We start from the raw sequence: 26,262 nt of genomic DNA on the forward strand, positions 1-26,262 counted from the left end.
TGGGGTCTCCGATTTAGATTCCGTAGCCTTGTTCGCAGCGCAAGTTTGTTACGCGAATATGCCACGCCCACAAACCGCCCAAACCTGTGGCGCCTACAATTTTTGTGCTAGAAAAAAATCAACTGAAATGTATTGTTCTCAACAATACCTATCGATTGATCCAAAAAAAATTTTCCACGCCCACTTACGCCCATAACGCTAAAATCTGTCTACCGCCGGTAGGTGGCGCATTTCAATCTCGCTTTGCTGCTTGCATATCTCCATTTCCCTTTGGTCCCTTTAGCTGAGTAACCGGGTATCTGATAGTCGAGGTACTCGACTATAGCGTTCTTCCTTGTTTCATCTAAGAAGATGAAGTTCCAGCCGAAAAAGTACCGGTACCAGAATCCCATTCTATCTTTTCAACTTCAAAAAGTGATTTTAAAGACTGTTTTTTATGGACTGATTTTGTTTTTGTAAAATGTGTTCTATTGACTTCCCAAAAAGTGTCTTCTTGATCAATGCCCATTTTTCAGAAATTGTCTATCTTTCAAAAGATATTAATGTGTAGAAAATCACAGCTTGTAAATAACGGTAAACAAGTTTTCTGAGACTATCTCGTAACTCACAAAACAGACAATATCCAGACTTTTCTGTTACTCTCGGACAGAAAACCATAAAATTACACAGGACAACAAAATTAATTTTTTTTAAATGTGCAGGCCTATGGGAAATAAATTATGTTATTATCAGGGATTGCAAATAAGTGTTATGAGTTTAAAAAATTAAAGCCAGTGGCGTAGAAAAAAGTGGAAAAAATACGACTTAGTTATATTTTTTTTTTTGGCAAATAGGAAAACGTGAAAAACATTTGTAAGTAACGGTAAACAAATTTTCTGAGACTGTCTCGTAACTCGCAAAACAGACATAATCTAGACTTTTCTGTTACTCTCGGACAGAAAACAATCAAATTTCACTGGACAACAAAATTGATTTTTTTTTTTCAAAAGTGCAGGCCTGTGGGCAATAAATTATGTTATTATCAGGAATTGCAAGTAAGTGTTATGAGTTAAAAAAATTAAAGCCCAAGCGGCGTCCAAAAAATTTGAAAAATACGACTTACCTATTTTTTTTTTTGGCAAATGGGAAAACTTGAAAAACATTTTTTTTTTTCATATTCTATTATATAGATCAAAAATGAGTTTTATTTACCATTTTTTTTAATAAAAACTAAAAGTCTTTTCCAATTTGTGTTATAATTTTATAAATATAACAAAAATATATTTATTATGGCAAAAAAAGGTTTGTTCTTGTTGGATCTTTCTTTATTTGACAATCGCTCAAAAAAGGTTCGTGTGGATCGGTACAACCGCGGTGCTTTAAAAGACTTTTATAAGATCGTCACAGGTGAGCCTGAAAGCCTTCGAACTCTAGCCAAATCCAACGAAAGTTGGAAGGGCACAACAATTTTGTGAGGTTTTTTTTATATAACGATTTTGGCTTTGGACGACTTTTCGTTAGGTTGGATACTAGGTCTTAGAAATATATTTGTTTAAAAATTAAGGGTAACTGTCTGGCAACCAAAAATATGGCGATCTTATAAAATTCAGGGTGCTATCTTTTTAATGTTGTTAAAAGTTCTTTATTGCAAAATTCGATTTCTGTTTTTATTTATTTTTTTTTTTTTTTAGAAAAGAAGGCTATTGACTTAAAAATACAGCTTTCTTCAATACAGACAAAATAAAACCACAGGAGATTTTTGTGTCTTATTTTGAGTGTGGTCAACCAATACCGAAACAATAAAATCTTCATAATCATCGTATTTTTTGCGTATTTTCATAAATAAATGGCCACATTTTCATAATACAGTGGAACCATAGCATATTATATTTGTTTTGCTGAAGAAATTTGCCTGAAAACTTAAAAAATGTAATTTTTTTTCATTTTTAGCTAATTTTAAAGTCATTTTTATGTTTAATTATTTAGCAAGGAAAACATATGATTTGTTTGCACTTTTTCTACCAAATCTTTTTATTGCAATCTAATAAGAAGATAAAAATCCAAAGAGGGCGATAAAACGTTCAATTAACTGTTAATAAAAAAACATGGAAAAATCGTACGTCCGCGACCCGTACGCTCGCGACCGGTACTTAGTTCAATAAAAAAAAACAAATGGAAATATTTCCTTGGGAACACACTCGATAGAAAGCTACATGAATCCATTTTAAAAGTAAATTTATTGCATTTTACTAGGTTAAGCCAAAGTCGAGTTCCATTTTGTGTACGTTCGCGACCGCATGTTTTTTGCCAATATTATGAAAATGATAGCTCAATAAACCCCATCATTTACACTAAGCAAAGAGCTAACAAAATGCTATCGAATAGCAAAAAAAAATTCAGAAAACGTTTATTTTCTTTTTTTATTTGCACTAAGTGCGTACGTACGTTCGCGAAACGCCCATATGTGTTTTAGGAATTATGTGCTCTACAAAGAATAAAATTTTTTGTGCCAAGGAGATGGGTGCTAGTAAAATAAGAGTAGATCACATTGTTTGCTCGTTTACAGTATCTTGTTAAAAAACATTTAGAACAAGAGAGAACCCTATAGTCGATGCCATCGAATATGAGATACCCGTTACTCAGCTAAGTGTATTGGGAGCCCCCAGGGAATGTGAGGGAGATAGAGATATTCAAGTAGCAATGCGTTTGTTCACAAGTAGCACACTTGATTTACCTATAACTTTTTAATGAATGGCCCGATCTAACCAATTTTCGGTACGTATTGATAATCAAAAGAAACTCTCTTTTAAAATTTTCGAAAATTAAACGCACGACGAGTTTAATTAAATATATATGCCGTGTTTATGAGCTTTTACTGGTCGCTGCCGAAAACTTGGCTTCGAGATATATGGATATGCTTACAAGTATTTTTGCTGAATAGATAACGCGACAGATTTAGCGAGATGAGAAGAGAAGAGAGAGGCAAAGAGGTAAGAGCGCACAAGGGCGCTGCAGGTGCGGTTGGTACACCTACGAGCAGCTCACTAGGTGCTGGCGGTCTGATGCGAACAGGTGCTAAACGGGTTTTAGAGTGGGCGAAAACTTGGCTTCGAGACATATGTATATATATTTAGAGTGCTGTATATTTTAGAGTGCTGAAACAAACTTGCGCTGCGCAAGAAGCTCAAGAATCTACATGCCGAATCCCAACTTTCTAGCTATTGTAGTTTACGAGATCTCAGCGTGGACGGACGTTAACGTTGTGAGCGTTAGAGTGGGCGTGGCAATCTTATTTGTAGGTTTTTATAAATATAGATAAAAAAAAATTATTTTAATAAATAAACATATAATAATTATAATTATTAAAAATACGTATACCGAAATTGCAGTAAAAATATAAATATTAGTTTCATTTGTTAATAAAATCGTTTCCCGTTAACATAACAAAATATAATATTAACATATTAGAATCTTTTAAAATAGTTTACCCATTGCTTTATAGTTTTTTTTCTTTCATTTGTAAAAGCAGCTGCTTGGAATTCTTTTTAGCTGGGTGTATCTATTTTTCACGGAAACACGAAGGCTGAAAACTACAGGTCTTTTGTTCGAGACCTACTCAAAAACTTGAAAAAAACATTTTATATTATTAATATCCATTTACTCGCCAAAAATTGTTTATATCGAATCATCCATTAAAAAGCTATTTTTTTGAGTAACGGCATGGCGTTCTCTCTAGTTGTTTCCTTAGTCCACGTGTGTACCAGGATATTTTATAAAAATTTTGAACTCAATTTTTAGCATACCTTATAACAGGAGGAAGTGAAGAAATAAAATGTTCATACCAAATATCAACATTAGCATACAAGATGTTATCCACCCAATTAAAACTCGAAATATCATTGCGAACAGAATTTAACCTGCTAGCACTGATATAGATTATAGGCGCACGTGATTTATATGCTTAAAATCGACGACAAGTAATCAATACTGATAAGGGCTGGTGATGGGCATCACATTCTTATTGTACAGCTGTTCATTGAAAAATCAGTGCATACGACCTGCACGTGGGAAATCGAAAAACACTAATATAAACACAACATTAGGACAAAACTTAGATACAACAGTTTTAATTATTTATTTGTAAATAATTTAGCTGTTTTTTCCTGTTGGATACTTCAATATTTTAGAAAATATGGATAATAACAAAAAAGAAAGACTGAATTATGGTGTTCATTAAAAAAAAAATGTATGATAAAATTTAATATGGCTCAGAAATAACTTAATCCTACTATATATCGATTTGATTACGACCCAATATGTCGTTGTATAGCCTTTATTGGCTATTACAGGCTAACACCTACGTGGCATGGAGTCAATCAAGTCCTCGCAACGTTTGCGGGAAATCTGACCCCATTCCTCTTGCACAACTTGCCAAAGCTGCGGTTTAGAAGTCGCTGATTTCTTGGCAACATAATGCTTATGTCCCCCGATAAGTTCTCAATCGGATTTAAATCCGGGGACTGTGTTGGACACGGCATTACGTCAATTTGTTTTTGGCTAAACCACTCCTTGGCCAATTTGCTGGTGTGTTTAGGATCATTGTCCTGCTGAAATGTCCATATTAAGGACATTTTATCATCAGTAAACGACGGAATGACGTTTCTCAGTATATTTACGTAATCATGTTGGTCCATAATCCCATCGATCGAACGTACGGGGCCCACACCGCTGTAAGAGAAACATGCCAATACCATGATTGTAAGGCAACCTGCGTAACGATCTTGAGCGTATGGTTTGGGTGGTACTCGGTGTTTGGTGGTCGACGAAAATACTATTTTGAACCTGTTCCACCAAAAAACACCAGCTAAGACTCATCTGTCCAAAGGATAAATCGACCTTTTGAAAGTGGCTAGTTCAAGTGGCATTTGGCAAACTTCAACATATCTTTGGGGTGTCTTTAACCAAGTAACGGCTCCTTTCGTGGACTTCTAGCATTCAAATTTTCATCTAACAGACCTCGGAGAACAGTGCCATCACAGATTCCCAAGCTCAGATCCGCTTTTATAGTCTTACGGGATGCTAAAGGAAAAGCTTTGCTGAAGCGCACTTTGCGTACGTCCTCTACAATTGGGGTTTTCCGTATCGCATAACGTTTTTCGGGCTTCGGTTCATAATTTATGTCATTGTAAACCATATTGGCTGAAAATTTTTAGGGACACTGAATATATTGATACAATTTGCCCTCCTTTCTAAGCTCAATCATTGTTTCCTTTCCCCCTTGAAGCAATGAGGTCCTCTACCCACTAAAGTTAATTATTTTCCATAGTTATAGTGTATTATGGTTCAATTTATAATAATGGTCTTTATTAAACCCAATTTTCACCAATTTTTTTTACATTTTCGGGACTTTTCCTGGAAGAAAATTAAAAACTGCTATTTCAGTGAACAGCCAAAATGTTGTGCCCGTTTGCAAAAATAAGAAAATAACCCAAAAACAGAACAAATCTAAAGGGGTTTTTGCTTGTTTTGTATCTCTATGATCAATTATACAAAAAAAATGTACTAGCGATTAACTAACCAAAAGGAATATGCTAATAAACCGTTATATAGTTTCGCTTCTGTCGCACTGCTATTTCAATAAACACAGCTGTAGATTATCACTAATCCTTATTTTTATTCCTTTTAAAACCCTATTTAACATATTGAATATATAATTAACCTTAGTTAAGCCCATACTCAAAGGATCATCTATGAATAAAATTTCATGAGGCAGATGCATATGACTGGGAACCATAGGTGAGGTATTTTCATCCAGAACCCACACCAGCGACGACAGATTATGATCGCCCAGAACGTGAACTTCTAAATCTTGATGGATGTAAGCGATGTTGTTCACATGAGAAATGTTTGTAAAATGTAAAATCTTTATTTATTCTTCTAAATCAGTTTCATCCCCAACCGAAACATCCTCGAAACATTCCAAATAGTTCATCAAATAAAATATTCTAAATCAATTACTGGTGAATTTATAAATCCTGATGGATGTGAGCGATGTTGTCCACCTGAGCTATGTTTGTTTGTAAAATGTAAAATCTTTATTTATTCTTCTAAATCAATTTCATCCCAAAGCGAAACATCCTCGAAATATGCCAAATAGTTTCTTTCGGTATAGCGAAACGAGTTCCCCGCAATGGTCTCTTGAGTTTTGGGAACAGCCAGAAGCCACACGGAGCCGAATCAGGCGATTCCGGTGGTTGCGGAACCATATGCGTCGAATTTTTGGAGATCGAGCGAAATGTGAGCCTGTGTATTATCGTGATGCAAAAATCAAGAGTTGTTGCTGTCCTTCATTGCTCTTTTAGACGAATTTATTCACGCAAACAGTTAGTATTAACAGTTTGGCCGGATGGAACGAATTCATAGTGCACAAGAACACGAAAATCAAAAAAAAAAAAACACCTTACTTTTAGCCCACAGTAGTAAGTCGAAGCAGCTGCTTAGCGGTATGTATAATACCAGGGATCCATAGAAAAATACTCAAACTTGATCCAGAGGGGAATCTTTATTTGCCAGACGAACCAACGCAGAAAGCAAGTTCCGCCTCCATGATATGCTTCACTGTTGGTCCCAAGTCCGCCAAAGAGCTATCCAACAAGGTCCCACAAATTTCTTGGGGCTTACATAGAACTTTAATTAATATATAATTAATATATAGAAATAAGAAGCTGATCACCAATGCATTTCATAGACTTATATCTGAACGATCGCTATAGAGGCTGCAGAGCGCCAAGTACTAGAGAGCACTTGCTAAACTCTTAAGTCCTAACGCTAAGCCGGAATCTCCTAGAACTTCCAGATGATGTTGATTTTGATAGTAGTATCAGTATTTTGGGTATGCCCACGCCAGAAGCGCAAAAATGTAGATTTTCGTGTGCTCTGCTACAAAAAAGGCTTAACGTCGCAATTAACTAACGCGTCGTAACAAAGCGCTGTCGGCTAGAAAATCAAAGAAATTTTTTTCGTTTGGAAATCATAAGGAAATGTCATTCTTACTTCAATAGATGTGTAGATGATTTTGTTTGCACCAATATACCCATTGAATTGACCTCAAGCCGATATTTTGTAGGATATATTGCTAGGGGATCGAACTGGAAAAGATGTGAAGCAATGATTTTAAAACAGGTTGAAACGTTGAATTTGCGTTATGAAATTTGTATTGCTGAAAAAAAAGTTTTCTAACGAATCGGACTTTTCTTCAGATATTTTTTTTAAAGTGTGTAAAATACATATCAAGGTTTTTGAAAATGTTTTCGCTAACAATAAAACAAGAATGCATTAAGAAATTTATAATAAAATCAATGCGTAACGAGTACTCGAACACCGATTTTTAATCGCGGTTTGATGAATATGTTGAATGATTTCACATAAAATGAAAATGTTAGATAAATTAATAAGAGTCTTGCTGTATAAACATTGCAAATGGCTAGACTCTCCAGATAGTTGTAGAAGTAGCAATAAGCTTCTTGTGTACGCCATAAATAAACAAATATCTGGCGACATTTTAATGTTTAAACAACAAAAGTTGACTCTATTTATTGAACATGTTCATTTTATGTGAAAAGCACATATCATATTCATAAACCATTATGAAAAATCGATCTCTCAAATACACGTTACGCATTGATTCACTTAAAATTACTGAATGTGTTTATGTTTTTTATTATTATTAGATATATTTTTATCTATCGATTTAGCGTCGCTTGTGAACGGTTGTGTTTACTCTTGTGCTCTGAATTTTTGTCTATTCTGTGATTTTTTGCGAGTGTTTTGTGTTTGTTTATTAACAAAGCTCAGTCTAACCGCTGGGTAAGTGTGTTTAGTGTTTTTTACTAGATCTCCCAGTGATTATAGTTATTTTAACATTTATATTAGATTTGTTTAATCTCCTAGCTTTGTTAGTGTAATTTTATACTCACTAAACTCTTTGATTTTCACTCTCTCTCCCGCTCTATATTACAACTGTAACTTAAACTCTCTCTGAACCTGCCAAATTTCTGGTAGACTTTTAGTGTGCTATTCTCTTGTCTCTCTCTCTCTCTCTCTCTTGCTTGCTTTACATTGTAACTGTTCCTGCGTAAAGTTGTCAGTGTCCCACAAGCAACGCTCAATCGATAAAAGATTTATTCTCTCGTGCTCTCTTACATTTAAAATAATACGCGATCTCGCGCTCTTATTTGTTTTCGTGTTTTGTGCCTTTGTGGTTTTGGAATTTGATCCCAGTGCCAAATTTACTTGAGGTATTTTTCATATATTACTTTATTTTATTTCATTTCCTTTAAATGGCTCTTGTTTGCTCAAAGAAAAATTGTACTCTTTCGTGTTCAACTAAAGACCCTTTTATTTTCTGCTGGCTCTGTGAATCGATGATGCACGTTAAATGCGCAGGATTTACTGGTAGAGTCAAAGACTTCATTGATCAGAATTCTGGACTCATGTGGTCATGCGGATCCTGCAAGGAAATGGTTGTTGAGATGAGCGGCTTTATGAAGCAGACTCGAGACAGCCTTTTGAATCTCTCTGGTGCTTTTAAACAGCTCAATGAGGGGTTCAATTCCGTTTGTGCCCAATTTAATAATAAAAAATTACTAACTGAGTCGCCTAAACGTAAAAAAACCAGCTTAGCGGCAGTTAATACGGTCACGGTATCCACCCCAAATCCGAACTTGGTGGCTGCAGCAGTCTCTGTTAACACTGTGGTAAGTGAACCTACTGCGCCTATGGATACAGCTGTTTCAGGTGAAGTCACTGCTTCTCGAAGTCGGGTGGTAAAGAAACCTTCAGTGCCGGCTACGGTGCCGACCGTACCTATAGGTACAGAAGTTACTGTTTCTGGCTCTCAGCTTAGTGAGGTGCAATCTGCTGCTGGGGGACGTAAGAAATTATCAGTTGTTCCACATAGAAAACAATTATTTGTTTCGAGATTCACCCCAGATACCACATCTGAGGATGTTTTGGAATTTATTCGTGAAAAATTCCCATCCGAGAATATTTCAGTTGAACAATTTAGATTTTCTTATGCTCGTAGTATATCGTCTTTTAAAATATTTGCTCCGCCTGATGTGTTTAAGGTACTACTTTCTGAAAGCTTTTGGCTTAATGATGATTTAGTAATAAAAGAATTTGTTCCCAATAAACCGAGAACAAATAACAGACCTTCCACTGCGCCAAAAAACTAAAAAGTTTATTTTTGGCTTATCAAAATGTTAGGGGACTAAATATGAAGCTACCCAAGCTTTATGCTGACTCCTCTGCATTTACTGCTGATATTTTGGCTTTTACGGAAACTTGGCTGAAACCAGAGATATCTGACAATGAAGTTCTGTCTAACAATTTTAATGCCTATAGGACCGATCGCTCCTCACGTAGGGGAGGCGGTGTGCTGATTGCCGTTAGCACTAGCCTAACATCCGAGAGAATTCACTCTGATACTCCTAATGAAATTGAATTTGTTAGTGTGAAAGTTTCCTTGCAATCATTTTCAATATTTGTTACATGTTCCTATATTCCACCTGGCTCTGATATAATAATTTATGAGCACCACCTGTCTGCGATAAAATCTGTTCTATCCCTTCTTTCTAACAGTGACCTTTTGATTGTTTTGGGTGACTTTAATCTCCCGGATATTTCTTGGTCTCCTCCTACTGACTCACTAGTCGCTATACCTCTATCCGCCCATGATTTTGTAGATGGTCTTCTAGAATTATCGTTACAGCAAGTAAGCTTTATACGGAATTCATTAAATAGACAACTAGATCTCGTGTTTGTTTCAGACCCGTCTGAAGTCACGGTATCTAGAATTGACGCTCTTGTTGTACCTGAAGACCGATATCATCCAACAATGGAATTGACAATCTGCCTCCCATGCGTTGATACCCTCTCTCCTTTAGTTTCTCAAACTAAAGTGAGATGTTTCCGAAAATGTAACTATAAAAAACTTAACGACATGATTTCTCAATATAATTGGACAGAATTGTACAATTGTATGGATATTGAAAGTGCCACTGAACACTTCTATATAGTGTTAAATACCTTTTTTAATGAATGCGTTCCTGATAGGTTTCCTTCAAAGACAAACAGGCCACCTTGGTTTACCAATGCGCTTCAAAGACTTAAAAACCTTAAGACAAACACTTATAAAAAGTATAAGAAATCGGGTAAGCCATCTGATTTTTCGAAATATGTGGTGGCTCGATCGGATTTTAATGTTCTCAATAGTCATTGCTATTCTATGTATTTAAGTCGATGTAAATTTGAATTTTCAAATGATCCGAAGCAGTTTTATAACTTTGTCAATGCCAAGCGTAAGTCGTCAGCATTGCCTTCATCGGTACGATGGAGGCATCGACGGATTCTGAAATTGCTGATTTATTTGCCGAGTTTTTCCAAACTACTTATAGTTCGGCTGCTTGGTCAAATTCTAACTACCCTAATCCCTTAAATAAGGCAAATTGTATCTTTACCCCTGAAATTACGGAAATTTCTCTCGTAAGAGACTTAGAAAAAACAACGCCAATTTATTCTCCCGGTCCTGATGGACTCCCCGGGTGTGTGCTTAAGTTTTGTGCGTCAACCATATGTAAACCGATTCTTAAACTTTTTAATTTGTCTATTTCATCGTCAGTTTTTCCTACTATCTGGAAGGACTCTTTTATCATTCCACTTCACAAAAAGGGTGCGAAGGCGGATGCCCAGAGTTACAGAGGTATTTCTAAATTGTCGGCAATTCCTAAAGCATTTGAACGTATTATTACTTCTCATTTGCAAAATTTATGTTCCTCGCTAATATCACCGTGTCAGCATGGTTTTGTTAAGCGAAGATCGACCACCACCAATCTTCTGGAATTGTCATCTATTGTAATTAATGGATTTAAGAATAAAATGCAGACTGACGTTATATACACAGATTTTAGTAAGGCCTTTGACTCTGTCAACCACTCTCTTCTCTTATTTAAATTAAATCAGCTTGGGTTTCCATGTAATCTATTAACTTGGATTTCAAGTTATTTGAATGGTAGGACTCAGAGGGTTATATTCAAGAACTTTGCCTCAAAACTGATCTATGTGACATCTGGAGTGCCTCAGGGTAGTCATTTGGGCCCTTTGCTGTTTACTTTGTTTATTAACGATCTTCCCTCTATCATAACACACTCTCGTGTACTAATGTATGCTGATGATGTTAAGCTTTGTTTATCACATAATGATATAGCGTCGAGTTTCAACTTACAGTCAGATATTGATTGTTTTCAGGGATGGTGTGAGTATAACCTTTTAAATTTGAACTGCCTTAAATGCAACGTTATGACTTTTCATAGGGGTACTCCTACTTTTGTTAGTTACTCTCTTAAAAATACGCCACTCGACCGCATATATTCAGTTAATGACTTAGGCGTTCTTCTGGACCCAAAACTTAAATTTGACTGCCACATAATGTCCACTGTCAGCAAGGCCATGAGTGTTCTTGGGTTTATAAAGCGTTGGTCAAAAGAATTTGATGACCCTTATACAACCAAATTATTATTTACCTCCCTTGTCCGTCCTATTTTGGAATACTGTTCTTCAGTTTGGAGTCCACAATATCAAGTGCACATTGACCGTATTGAGTCGGTACAAAAAAAATTTCTTCTTTTTGCCCTTCGTAGTTTGAACTGGGATCAAAACGTAAGGCTACCTTCCTATCAGAGTAGATTACTATTGCTTAATTTACCTACCCTTGCAAATCGTAGAACAATGCTTGGTACTATTTTTATGCAAAATCTTATAAGAGGTGATATTGATTCTGTAGAACTTGTAAACCGCCTAACTTTCAATGTTCCTGTTAGACTTACACGAAATTATTATCCCCTAAATTTGCCACGATGTACATCTAATTTTTGTCTGCACGAGCCCTTTCGCGTTCTATGTAATAATTATAATAACCTTTATCATTTACTTTGCACTTCAACTTCTATCCCGGTATTAAAAACTAATATTTTAACTCATTTGCTTCTTTCTTAGATGCTTCTTTTATTTTCATTTGTGTTCCGTCTCTATTTGTTTATTGTATCTTCCTCGCGAACTCGTATTTTTGCCCAAATTGATAAAAGGGCCCCGCGCGTAACAAGCACGTGCTTGGTGTCGTTGGGCCACTTGTTTGTACTGCTCGTAGTGCATCAACGTCCATCAATACATTAAAAACCTTGTTTTGTATTTTCACACAAAAAAAATATCTAAAGACCATATTAAGTACCAATCGAAACATCTTTAAAAAATTTTGTTGATTTTCAAAATCCACAAGTTTATCATTAACAATTGACCTTTCCTTGTCGATAAATCGGCTGACTTTCATTGGGTTGGGTCAGAATTGACTAAAGAAAGTCTGAAAATGCTGTTCAGGTTTTCCCAGCTTGAAATTTATAAATTGCATTGTAATGAGATCTACAAATAGGGTATGTTAAGGTAGCAGTTAATTGGACCACAATAATCAAAATTGATTTCAATATATAAAATATTATTAAAATTTTTACTAAGTTTTACAAAATGTAACTTGGCTAAGGATGATCCGCGGATTCTAAGCCAAACTAACTTTTTATCTTTAGATTTTGTGGATCTCTGGGTTCTTAAGAAAAAGAGTAATAGCTTCTATAGTTTGTGTGGATCATTTTTAACATATCTGAAGGTATTAAAAAATCTTGGTATTTGTGTAAAGTGTTGTTCACTTTTGTTTTAAAGAATTCGCGTCTTTTATTTATTAACTACTTCATGTGGAACAAGAGAGAAGTACAACAACATTTCGACAGGGACGTGTAAATACATAAACATTTATACTTGTTTGGTTAGGTTCGTTACTCACCAAAGGAAGCGCAAGGAATATGGAAATCTGCCAGCAGCAAAGCGACTTATTTCGACATGGCATAGAGTCATACCTTCTTAGTGAATAGCCGAACTGAACAATATATAGGTAGATCGATAAGTATTGATAAAGGAAATGAAATTCAATTTACACTTATACAAATCTTTAAGAATATTGGCAAAAGACAACTTTTAGCGTTATGGGCGAAAAGGTTAACGTGGAAACCTTTTTTTAGGTCAATCGGTAGGTATTGACCACTTTTTTCTAGCCCCAAAAATGGGCACCACTGTTTTTGAAGCCTGTGGTGCTCCATTTGAAGAATCTGTACAGAAAGCAGTGGCTACTGGACATGGTCTGGGACTCAAAACTTCATTCGAAGCTGGCTGTGCAGAGGCAAACTTATTGCGATGACACTAGCAACTGAAAATACTAAACTACATATTCAACAAACTAGGAAGAATCGAACTACGTGCGTTTTCTTCCGTTTAACCCTTAGAGATGGAATGGTCGCATTGACACTTATCACAGCCAAAACACTCGTTTCTCCTTTGAAGCAGCAAACCCTTGAACTTTGGAGCATGTTAATGGAAGCTGCATTCACTTTCACTCATAGTAAATTTATCAAGTAGTATAATAGAAAAATACCCTATTACAAAAATTGTGCAGTATGGCAGTCATGCCTCTTAGTCTGGAAAGATTCTACCACTTGCGGGCCGTCCAAGTAACCTATTGTCTGATGGGTGCAATCTTTATACCCGTTAGTCGTAGATTAAAAGGGTATACTAGATTCGTAAAAATCTAAAATAACTTTTGTTTTTATTATCAATATACAATAATGATTAAGATCGGACTAGTCATTAAATAGTTATAACCAAATAATAATCAATATTTTGCAATTATACCGAGATCGTACACGCATTGTACGCAAATCAGCTGCAATTATCGTGCCACATCAGTATTGGATAATTGGCGTATGTAATATGATTCAATAGCTTAGCATGCCTTTCACAAATGTTTACTTCGTCGTTTCATCACCCGTTGAGGTAAGTGCTTTCTTACTTATCTGCAGCGAACGGTTTAATTTATCGCATCGCTCAATTAGTTCGCGGCCCGACATATAAGGACCAGTAGTAAGGAAATATAGATATTTTTTATCGAAAGTGTCGATTATTATAAGCTCTGTGTAAAAATTATACAACTCTGTGACCACGTGCTTTTAAGTTACAAATTTTTAAGTAATACAACCTTTGGGTTTTTCTACAATATGGAAAAAAAGGAGTTTCGTGTCCTGATTAAGCACTGTTTTTTGATAGGAAAAAATACAGTAGAAGCAAAAGCTTGGCTTGATAAACATTACCCAGATTCTTCTCCGGGAAAATCAACCATCAAAGATTGGTACAATGAATTTAAACGTGGTCGTGTGGACACCAAAGACGCTGAACGCAGTGGTCGCCCAAAAACAGCAGTTACGCCAGAAAATGTGGCAAAAATCCGAAAAATGGTATTGGCCGATCGCAAATTGAAATTAAAGGAGATAGCTGATGCCTCAAAGATATCGGAAGGCAGTGTGTTTACGATATTACATGAACATTTGGACATGAGAAAGCTCTGCTCGAAGTGGGTGCCGCGATTGCTAACACCGGACCAAAAGCAACAACGCATCGATGCTTCCGAGACGTGTTTAAGCATGTTGAAGCGCAATAGGACAAATTTTTTCGCCGTTACGTAACCATCGATGAAACCTGGATACACCACTATACTTCAGAATCCAGTCGTCAGTCTTCTGAGTGGGTGGTAGCCGGTGAAAGCCGTCCGAAGCGTCCCAAAACACAAATATCGGCGGGTAAGGTTATGGCTTCTGTATTTTGGGATGCACATGGGATTTTATTTATAGACTACCTGGAAAAAGGTAAAACAATAAACAGCGAATATTATATAAAACTGCTGGATCGATTGGATCGCGTTATCAAGGAAAAACGTCCACATATGGCCAAGAAGAAACCACTGTTTCACCAGGATAATGCACCATGCCACAAGTCTATGGCAACAATGGTGAAATTGAGTGAATTGAGGTTCGAACTTCTGCCGCACCCACTTTATTCTTCAGATATGGCCCCCAGTGACTACTGGCTTTTTTCAGATCTCAAAAAGCACCTCCAAGGCAAGAGATATCGATCAAATGAAGAGGTGATTGTCGATACTGAGACCTATTTTGAGGGTAAAAGTTCATCTTTCTACAAAAATGGCATAGAAAGGTTGGAGAAGCGCTGGGCTGAGTGTATAGCCGTAGATGGAAACTATATTGATGAATAAAACAAAATTTTCAAAAAAAAAAGTGTTTTTCCTTGTTAGGCCGGGAACTTATTGAGCGGTGTGATATCTAGGCTTACGCTCGAAAAAAACAAACCAAAATAGTTTTTTCTAAGAAGACACAAAATATTTTTCTTATTGTGCCAAAACTGGAAAATTTGTAGATAAGGTCTTTAAGTTGGGACACATCAAAGTCAATAAATCGGACTTCAAAAGTACTCCTAATACCTAAAAAATATTTATTTTTGTTAATTTAATCAATTTTAGTTGGTTTTCCGACCTTTCTGTAGTATATTTACCAATTTACAATTAAAACCACAAGGAACGTTAAACGACTCACATTTCTGGTTGTTGATTATATTTCAAAATATCGATATTTTTGTATACCAATTGTATCAAACAAAAACACCTCTTAACGAGGTAAAAAAATAGTGACGACCGGTGCGGTTAACATACAAATGTTTGTGACGAAAAATAATTTTACATTCGAAAAAGCACTTCTAAAACTTATTTTTTCGGCCCGCTTCAGAAAAATATTTAAGATCTTACACACACGATCATTTTCTATTGTAGCGTGCCGAAAAAGTAAATTTTAGAAAGTGTCAAATAGAGTTTGGATACGCACAAAAAAAGTTCAAATGTTCAGGCAATGTTTGGAACAGGTAAATGTGGCCATTTTTTTATACCCTTGCAGAGGGTATATTGATTTCAGTCAGAAGTTTGCAACGCAATGAAGGAGACGTTTCCGACCCCATAAAGTATATATATTCTTGATCAGCATGACTAGACGAGTCGATCTAGACATGTCCGCCTGTCCGTCTGTCTGACCGTTTCTACGCAAACTAGTCTCTCAGTTTTAAAGCTATCGGGCTGAAACTTTCCCAAAAGTCTTATATCTTTTGCAGGTAGTATATCAGTCGGAACCAGCCAGATCGGACAACTATATCTTATAGCTCCCATTGGAATAATCGGAAGAAAAAAATTTTAAAAAATTATATCTTTGGTGTTTTTTAGCTTATAACCTCCTAAGCTTGGAAATAACATTTTGTAATTAGTTTTGAATTTCGAATTAAATTTTATCGAAATCGGACGCCTATATCATATAGCTGCCATAGGAACGATCGGAAAATTGGTGGAAAAATAATATGAAACAAACTATAGCTTCGGTGTTTTTCAACATATAACCTCCTACGCTTGGAAATAACATTTTTTAATTAGTTCTGAATTTCGAATTAAATTTTATCAAAATCGGACGACTATATCATATAGCTGCCATAGGAACGATCGTAAAATCGGTGGGAAAATAATATGAAACAAATTATAACTTCTGTGTTTTTTTACATATAACCTCCTACGCTTGTAAATAACATTTTTTAATTCGTTCTGAATTTCGAATTTAATTTTATCAAAATCGGACGACTATATCATATAGCTGCCAAAGGCACGATCGTAAAATTGGAAATAAAATTTTTAATTAGCTCTTAATTTTTTTTTAATTTAATTTTATCAAAATCGGACGACTATATCATATAGCTGCCATAGGGACGATCGGAAAATTGGTGGGAAAATAATATGAAACAAATTATAGCTTCGGTGTTTTTTTTTAACATAAAACCTCTTAAGCTTGGAAATGACATTTTTTTAAATTAGTTTTGAATTTCGAATTAAATTTTATCAAAATCGGACACCTATATCATATAGCTGCCATAGGAACGATCGGAAAATTGGTGGAAAAATAATATGAAACAAACTATAGCTTCGGTGTTTTTCAACATATAACCTCCTACGCTTGGAAATAACATTTTTTAAATAGTTCTGAATTTCGAATTAAATTTTATCAAAATCGGACGACTATATCATATAGCTGCCATAGGAACGATCGTAAAATCGGTGGAAAAATAATATGAAACAAATTATAACTTCTGTGTTTTTTTACATATAACCTCCTACGCTTGTAAATAACATTTTTTAATTCATTCTGAATTTCGAATTTAATTTTATCAAAATCGGACGACTATATCATATAGCTGCCAAAGGAACGATCGTAAAATTGGAAATCAAATTTTTAATTAGCTCTGAATTTTTTTTGAATTAAATTTTATCAAAATCGGACGACTATATCATATAGCTGCCATAGGAACGATCGTAAAATCGGTGGGAAAATAATATGAAACAAATTATAACTTCTGTGTTTTTTTTACATATAACCTCCTACGCTTGTAAATAACATTTTTTAATTCATTCTGAATTTCGAATTTAATTTTATCAAAATCGGACGACTATATCATATAGCTGCCATAGGAACGATCGGAAAATTTTTGGAAAAATAATATGAAACAAATTATAGCTTCGGTGTCTTTCAACATATAACCTCCAACGCTTGGAAATAACATTTTTTAATTAGTTCTGAATTTCGAATTTAATTTTATCAAAATCGGACGACTATATCATATAGCTGCCATAGGAACGATCGGAAAATTGGTAGGAAAATAATATGAAACAAATTATAGCTTCGGTGTTTTTTAACATATAACATCCTACGCTTGGAAATAACATTTTTTAATTAGTTCTGAATTTCGAATATAATTTTATCAAAATCGGACGACTATATCATATAGCTGCCATAGGAACGATCGGAAAATTGGTAGGAAAATAATATGAAACAAATTATAGCTTCGGTGTTTTTTGACATATTATCTTATACTATTGGATATATAATTTTTTGTGTTTTTAAATTTAATAATTATAGCTGCAAGGGTATATAAGCTTCGGCTTGCCGAAGTTAACTTCCTTTCTTGTTAACGATAATTTAGACATACTGTTTCACGAGCGCCACTTCCATTGGTCCCTCGTCTTCTCAATACGCTTTTAAGGGGGTTCATGTCGATTTTCAATCGCTTTTTCGGATATTTCGTGTAAGTTAACCATTCAAGTTTTTGAATAATTATTTTTTATTTTGTTAGTTTATTATTTAAGTTTATATATTTTTATGTACAACAGCTTTACCAAGAAAGTGTACTGGTGACCGAAGCTGGAAGCTTTCCCAAATTTACGGACCTAAACGGTGGGCAGGATACACCACACATAAGTCGTCTGAAACAAAAAACGAAAATACTCCGTTATTCGTAATCAAGTTGCCGAGGTACAGACGTAGGGATTTCGTAAATTTTTGAAAATTGTCAAAATGGCGTACTTTGGGAAGACAAAATTCGTTTTTAACAGTTTTTTATAAGATATTAAAGTGTGAAAAACAATTTGGAAAAATTTGTATAAGAAACCTCTACGTCAGTACCTCGGATTATACATTCAAATTGACCCCTCAAAATTTCAGCTTGATTCATCGAATAGATTTTGCGCAATCCTGCACACCACCTTGAAAAACACGGATTCGAGAAAAACCGCCCGCGTCGAGTACAGCGCACTATGGGGAATTTGACCACATTTTTTGGCCAAAACCCATTTTTTAAAAGTCGTTAAAAATAGGTTTTGTTTATCAGAATGCATCAGGATAACATCAATATCTAATGGTTTTAACAGAAAAGTTTAACAGTGCGCACCACTGTTAAGTTATCAGCTGTTAAAGCCTGTTTTTATTTCAACGAGGTGGCAGCGTTGGTAAAGCGCCTATTAGTCTTAGTAGTTTAAATTGTCAAAAAGTGTAAAACTAAACATAGCTCTGAGATTTTAGAAATACCATCCAATCAGAGGGACTTGTAACTAGTGTTTGTGACCTTAATATTGTATTTATTAATTGTGGTGCTCGTATATTCGTGTTCTAGTTCTAACCTCAAAAAAAACAAAATCTTTAAGTTAATTTGAATTTTTAAATAGAGCTACAAAGTGATTCCAGCTGTTTCCACCTCTGAAACCTTTTTTATCTTGTAGAGTATTTAATTCTCATTGAGCTCGGTTAGTATAAAAGTGCACTTTTGCGCACTTTCTCTAAAATGTAGCTTTAAAGACCTCTACCTAATACGGTATATTTCTCCCATTTTTGTCTGGTAAATGCCAGTTTCGATGTTATCTTAAAAGAAACAGTGTTCAACTATATTTTTTATTAAATAACGTTTATTTTAGAATTATTTTACAACATCATTTCACTTACTTATATCAACATAGGATTTTAGTATTTATGTTAAGAATTATAGTGATAAAAATACAAGAAATTACAAATTCACTAAAAAAAATGTGAAATAAAAAGAAATCAAGAAAAAAAATTTTTTTATGATTGACAAGAAAAAAAAAATTTTTTTTTAAAACAGGCGGGACCACGCCTATCTTATTTTAATTTACTTCCTTTAAATTTAATATACTTAATTCTAAAAACAAATCTTTTAAATGTTGCTTCGTTTTTAGGTTATTAATTAATTCCACAAAAAGTGGGCAAATTCCCCATTGTGCAGCGGTGGGCGGCCAAACCGGACGCTAACGCTTCCTGGCCCAGCAGCTAACAAACTAAGCTGGTTTCACACTAATCCTTTTACACAACGTTTTTTGACATGTTATAGATTGAAAATTTGCAATAAAAAAAACGATTTTTTAAAAGTATTACACAGGTGGACCCCCTTTATACATTTCCAAATCATAAATAAAAATAAATAATAATAAAAATAATAAAAATAATAAAAATAAAAATAAGAATAAAATAAAATAAGCTTAATCCAACACATTTGCACGTTAACTTTTCGTTTTAAAAATTGCACCAGACCGAATCAGTGGAATTCGGGTTGTTTATTTTATTGGCTGTTTCGGGGAGTAACATTAGCATTCCACAAAGGCATTGTCAAAATTATATACCTGTATCCTTACCTGGGTATTTATTTCTGGCTAATATCTCTTACTTCAAGGTACAAAAAGGGAGTACATTTCCCAACACTCAACAAGACAAGACAAGCGTTCTAAAGCAAAATTCAAATTACAAAAACTGTTATACACAAAGGTTTAACCCATTCAATAACCAGCATCGAAATAACCTTTTGAATAATCCCCAACACAGTCGGAACAATCAAAATAACCAGTCAATAAGCTACAGCTCACTACCTGCGAGGTCTGTCAATAATACAAATCAGAACAGGGTTTCTAAGATTCGTAGCCCAAAATAATCAGGATTTTATTATATTCTGTGTCGTTTGAATGTTACAACGCAAAGAAGGAATGCCTGCGAATGCGATGTTGGATTCGCTGAGATACAGGAATGGATGTTTTGAGTCTCGGGGTAAATGTGCGTTTTCCAGACTTTCTCCCACTATAAAGATAAGTAAAGTTCTTATTGTAACTTTCATATCTTAAAGGAAGTGTGTGAGGTTTTGTAATCCCAAATGTACTCTTTTCTTTTCCTGCAAGTCGATAATGTCACCTGGAAATGTTACGTACTGCACATGAGCGACGATGATCCAAAAAAAAACAGCGTAATTCTGAGCTTGGGATAAGAAGAACGTCAACTGGTTTCAACTGGCGGTTGACCTTGACCATTAAAAAAGCGGTATATGTAATAAACAATTCATAGGATCCGATGATAATGTAAACAATTGCTTATAACGGTATCCGCAACTGTTGGTGAGATATGAAATTGCTTGCAAATTTTGCCGTTTCGTACGCACTTCTAATGGTTGCGATAAGCCGTAAATTTTAAAAAAGATTGACTTTGATGTGAAGACGTATTTTGGACACGTCAGCTGTGCCATATCTTCTAATTCCTGCCATATTTTGCTTAAACATGGCTTTTAGTGTAAGATCCCGCAGGAAAATTTTACATCGGACTATATCTTAGAGATACAAAATTCTAAAAATCGAATGATAGAACAGTACATCAACATTGATTCTGTTGCATTGAATTGATTGTGAAGTACTTATTTATCTGACGTATGTTGCTATGCAATGCCCAAAGTGTCGGTGGTTTCCGTTCTTCCATTGACGTTAAGCTTATTTGGTTGTATTTCTGCTGATCTTAGGAGTCCATTGGTTGATAGGAGGTTGTTAAGTTCATTCTTTTTGCGTTGCAACTCCTCTAAACTGTTTGCGCCGGTCACAAGGACGTCTACATACAGATAAGATGTAAGAGTAACTGCGCCAAGAGGATACTTGTCCTTATGTAGCTCGGACAGATAGTAAAGAGACCTGATTGCAAGAAAAAGGATCAGCAGACACCCCATAGTTACTGCCAGAAGCATGTTGCTCTATCTCAAAATGTGAAATTGACGGGACTTCCCCTGTCACTTCGGATTTATTCAGCAATGAGTGGTGCTTTCCTCTACATGTCTTGCGTGTTTATCTAGACTGACATTCTTAAACGCGATGAGTTGTCCTTAAGCAATTAATACACATCCCAGATTGGTTTACACACTCTCGACGTTGTTGGAGCAATAAGTTTGCAAACAATTGACAAGAGAGTATATGATCTGTATACTGCATGCGGCACACCATTAAATTGTGCTTTCGAGCGCTCTCTGTGTTTCAAGAAATTGGCATCGACATGTAAAGATGTTGCAACAATCGTCCCATGGAGGCAGTTTATTGTAATTTTGCTGCTCATCGTGATTGCTTTTAGTTTCTGGATCCACTTTTATGAACTAAACTTGACAATCTGAAGCCAAGCCCTAGCTTCTAATCGCGCGCATGATTTTTCATAATTGAATTCCATCGAATGTAGGTAGTTTTAGTTTAGGCAAGCGATATTAATAAGATGATCTGGAAATCGAGTCGCTTAGTAATGTAGATTTCAATTTAGGCCAGCAGAGCGATAGTCAGCCCAGCAGCTCAAGCGCTTACACGGTATTATGAGTTCTTAGAATAGTAAATATATGCATTATTTATTTGCTTTAACTAAGGAACTCAATAAAATAAAATGATTTTATGCTTGATTTTCAGTTCGAAATGCCACCTTTTCAACGATAATATAGACATATTCTTTCACGAGCGCCACTTCCATTGGTTTTTCTTCTTCTCAATACACTTTTAATACATTTTCAAATCATACAGCGACATTAAAATAAGCTTAATCCAAAACATTTGCACGTTACCTTTTCGTTTTAAAAATTGCAACAGACCATATCGCTGGAATTCGGGTTGTTTATTTTATTGGCTGTTTCGTGGAGTAACATTACACACATACCATCACAAGTTTGCCTTGCGTTAGTGTGAGTGTAAAAACACGAAGTTGGCGCGCAGCCCTCTGAAGCCTGACGATTCTCTGTTTTGCACTGAGAATCCTTGCCGCAGCAGCAAAAAAAGCGCGCCGAAGCTGATAGAAAAAAGACCCGAAGACCCTTGCCGAAGTCATACGAACATCTACGTTATACGTGAGCGAGCAGAGGATGGGCAGAACACTTCCCTATACTCACTAGATAGGCCGCTGCCGACCCCTGCACTAAGGCATTGTTAAAATTATATACCTATATCCTTAAAGTTATAAACTATATTAAATTATTTTTCAAAATAACATCAAGTCTTATGTTTCGTGCTGCAGGAGTCTGACCCAACTACATCCTTGATATTAATTTGCTTTCTATAGCCGATTTACCTTTAAATAGATCTTTTTTTAAACATTTAATTAATACTCGTTATTAACCGGTTTTTATCCTTTTTTTAGGTCTGCCGATGATACGACAACTAGCCAAAGAGTTGCAATAAAAAAAATTTCGCCGTTTGAGCATCAAACTTATTGTCAAAGGACGCTTAGAGAAATAACCATATTGACAAGATTTAAACATGAAAACGTAACTATAAATATTAAAAAGCTTGCAAATTAAAATTTACCAAATCCATAACAAGAGTAGTTTTTCTTATAAAATCAAAAACAAAAAGCAAAAATTACTTGCCCAGAGGGAATGATTTCTTTGGATGATCTCTTTTTTAATTCAGAACCCATAATTTCCATGATGGAAATCAACTTTAACTCTAATATAGTAATTAGTAGACATCGGATTTTAAGTTTTTTTGTTTGTAATCTGTAAAATCTGAAATTTGGTAAATATACTTCTGCAAAAACAAGTTTTGGCATATCAGAAATATTCAATTTTTTAAGTAAATCAAGGAAGAACGCTATAGTCGAGTACCTCGACTATCAGATACCCGTTACTCAGCTAAAGGGACCAAAGGGAAATGGAGATATGCAAGCAGCAAAGCGTGATTGAAATGCGCCACCTACCGGCGGTAGACAGACTTAAGCGTTATGGGCGTTATAGTGGGCGTGGCAAATTTTTTTTGGATCAATCGATAGGTGTTGACGAGACCAATACATTTCAGTTAAAATTTTGTATCTACCATGAAAATTGTGGGCGCCACAGGATTAAGCGATTTGTGGGCGTTAGAGTGGGCGTGGCATTTTCGCGTAACAAACTTGCGCTGCGTACAAGGCTACGGAATCTAAATCTGAGATCCCAATTCTCTATCTTTAATAGTTTCCGAGATACCCACGTTCATATTTACGATTTTTTGAAGTTTGGGGGCGGCTTGTGGGCGTGGTAAACTTTTTTTGGGTCAATCGATAGGTATTGATGAGAACAATACATTTCAGTTAAAATTTTTATTCTAGCATCAAAACTGTAATAGCCACCGTTTCGGGCGATTTGTGGGCGTTAGAGTGGGCGTGGCACTCTGCTGAAACAAACTTGCGCTGCGTAAGAAGCTCAGGAATCTGCACGCCAAATCTCAATAGCCTAGCTTTTATAGTTTCCGAGATCTCAGCGACAGACGGACAGATGGACATGGCTAGATCGACTCGGCCAGTGATCCTGATCAAGAATATATATACATTATGGGGTCGGAAACGCTTCCTTCTGCATGTTACATACTTTCCGACGAATCTAGTATACTCTTTTACTCTACGAGTAACGGGTATAAAAAGATGAAGGAATACACTTAGAATATTGGAATAGGTCAAAAAAATTGGGTTTTATATTCCACTTATAATATTTAATAGATGACTAATTTTATGAATATCGGGTTACAGTTTTATTATAGCAAACTGTAAGCGTAAACAAAGTACAAACAATTTTAAACTGGTTTTGTGTTTCATATTACTTTCGTTACCTTTTTAGTTTTGTTTGTTGGTTTTGTTTTTAATTATACCCGTTACTCGTAGAGTAACAGAGTATACTAGATTCGTCGGAAAATATGTAACATGCAGAAGGAAGCGTTTCCGACCCCATAAAGTATATATATTCTTGATCAGGATCACTGGCCGAGTCGATCTAGCCATGTCCATCTGTCCGTCTGTCGCTGAGATCTCGGAAACTATAAAAGCTAGGCTATTGAGATGCAGATTCCTGAGCTTCTTACGCAGCGCAAGTTTGTTTCAGCAGAGTGCCACGCCCACTCTAACGCCCACAAATCGCCCGAAACGGTGGCTATTACAGTTTTGATGCTAGAATACAAATTTTAACTGAAATGTATTGTTCTCATCAATACCTATCGATTGACCCAAAAAAAAGTTTGCCACGCCCACAAACCGCCCCCAAACTTCAAAAAATCGTAAATATGTACGTGGGTATCTCGGAAACTATTAAAGATAGAGAATTGGGATCTAAGATTTAGATTCCGTAGCCTTGTACGCAGCGCAAGTTTGTTACGCGAAAATGCCACGCCCACTCTAACGCCCACAAATCGCTTTATCCTGTGGCGCCCACAATTTTCATGGTAGATACAAAATTTTAACTGAAATGTATTGGTCTCCTCAATACCTATCGATTGATCCAAAAAAAATTTGCCACGCCCACTATAACCCCCATAACGCTTAAGTCTGTCTACCGCCGGTAGGTGGCGCATTTCAATCACGCTTTGCTGCTTGCATATCTCCATTCCCCTTTGGTCCCTTAAGCTGAGTAACGGGTATCTGATAGTCGAGGTACTCGACTATAGCGTTCTTCCTTGTTTTATATAGTGTTCGGTCAAACTCGAGCTTTCCCTTAGCTGGTCTCTCTCTCTTGTACCCAATAATATAAACATAATTTTATTTAATAATCGACTACATATTTACACTAGTTTAATCCTCTGTTAGCAACCCCATGTAATCTCTCATCTGCTAATAAAGGTTCAGTTGCAGTTTCAGATCAAAGTAAAACGGTTCTCTTTTCGCTTGTTGTTAATATTTGAGAATTAGTTTATTTACCCCCAACCTGATCATCTTATGCAGCACAAAAGATCGCTTTTTGCATTAAACTTATTACAGTTTGTAATATTCCCAAATAGTGCTAGTGCTTTAAATTGGATTAAATAAATAAATAATTACTATCACATTTTAAATATTAAGGAGTTCAGAAACAAATTAAAATACGCAATTTTCCCCGCCTCAATGTGGGGTTGAACCCACATGTTTCGCTTACATAACGTGTGTATTATGCGCTACCTCTTAATGCTATTTTCTTTGAAAAAATGAAAGAAATGAAGAAAAATGTCTTAAAAATGTGAAATTTAAAAAAAAATTAGTCAATCCAAGTTATTTTTATACCCTTGCAGAGGGTATTATGATTTCAGTCAGAAGTATGCAACGCAGTGAAGGAGACGTTACCGACCCCATAAAGTATACATATTCTTGATCAGCACCACTAGACGATCCGATCTGTCTGTCCGTCCGTTTCTTCGCAAACTAGTCCCTCAGTTTTAAAGCTATACCAAAAGTCTTCTTTCTTTTGCAGGTAGTATATAGGTCGGAGCCAGCCGTATCGGACAACTATATCTTATAGCTCCCATAGGAATAATCGGAAAAAAAATTTTTAAAAATTATATCTTTGGTTTTTTAACATATAACCTCCTACGTTTGGAAATAACATTTTTAAATTAGTTCTGAATTTTGAATTTAATTTTATCAAAATCGGACGACTATATAATATAGCTGAATAATATGAAACAATTTATAGCTTCGGTGTTTTTTAACACATAACCTGCTACGCTTGGAAATAACATTTTTTATTACTTTTGAATGTCGAATTTAATTTTATCACAATCGGACGACTATATTAATAATATGAAACAAATTATAGCTTCCGTGTTTTTTAACATATAACCTCCTACGCTTGGAAATAAAATTTTTTAATTAGTTCTGAATTTCGAATTTAATTTTATCAAAATCGAACGACTATATCATA

At 35.4% G+C, this 26,262-nt stretch overlaps 1 protein-coding gene across 4 annotated transcripts in view; it reads left to right on the top strand.

Moving 5' to 3' along the window:
* The window catches only part of LOC119562471 (mitogen-activated protein kinase ERK-A), a 230,536-nt gene that overhangs the window by 36,266 nt on the left and 168,008 nt on the right, over nucleotides 1-26,262 (top strand). For all 4 annotated transcript variants that reach the window (XM_037875663.1, XM_037875662.1, XM_037875664.1 and 1 more), the window contains exon 3: nucleotides 22,767-22,893. In XM_037875663.1, the coding sequence (XP_037731591.1) occupies nucleotides 22,767-22,893 (127 nt within the window). The remainder of the gene's footprint in view (nucleotides 1-22,766; nucleotides 22,894-26,262) is intronic.

Source organism: Drosophila subpulchrella, unplaced genomic scaffold, assembly GCF_014743375.2.
Source record: "Drosophila subpulchrella strain 33 F10 #4 breed RU33 unplaced genomic scaffold, RU_Dsub_v1.1 Primary Assembly Seq50, whole genome shotgun sequence".
NCBI classification, from domain to species: Eukaryota; Metazoa; Arthropoda; class Insecta; order Diptera; family Drosophilidae; genus Drosophila; species Drosophila subpulchrella.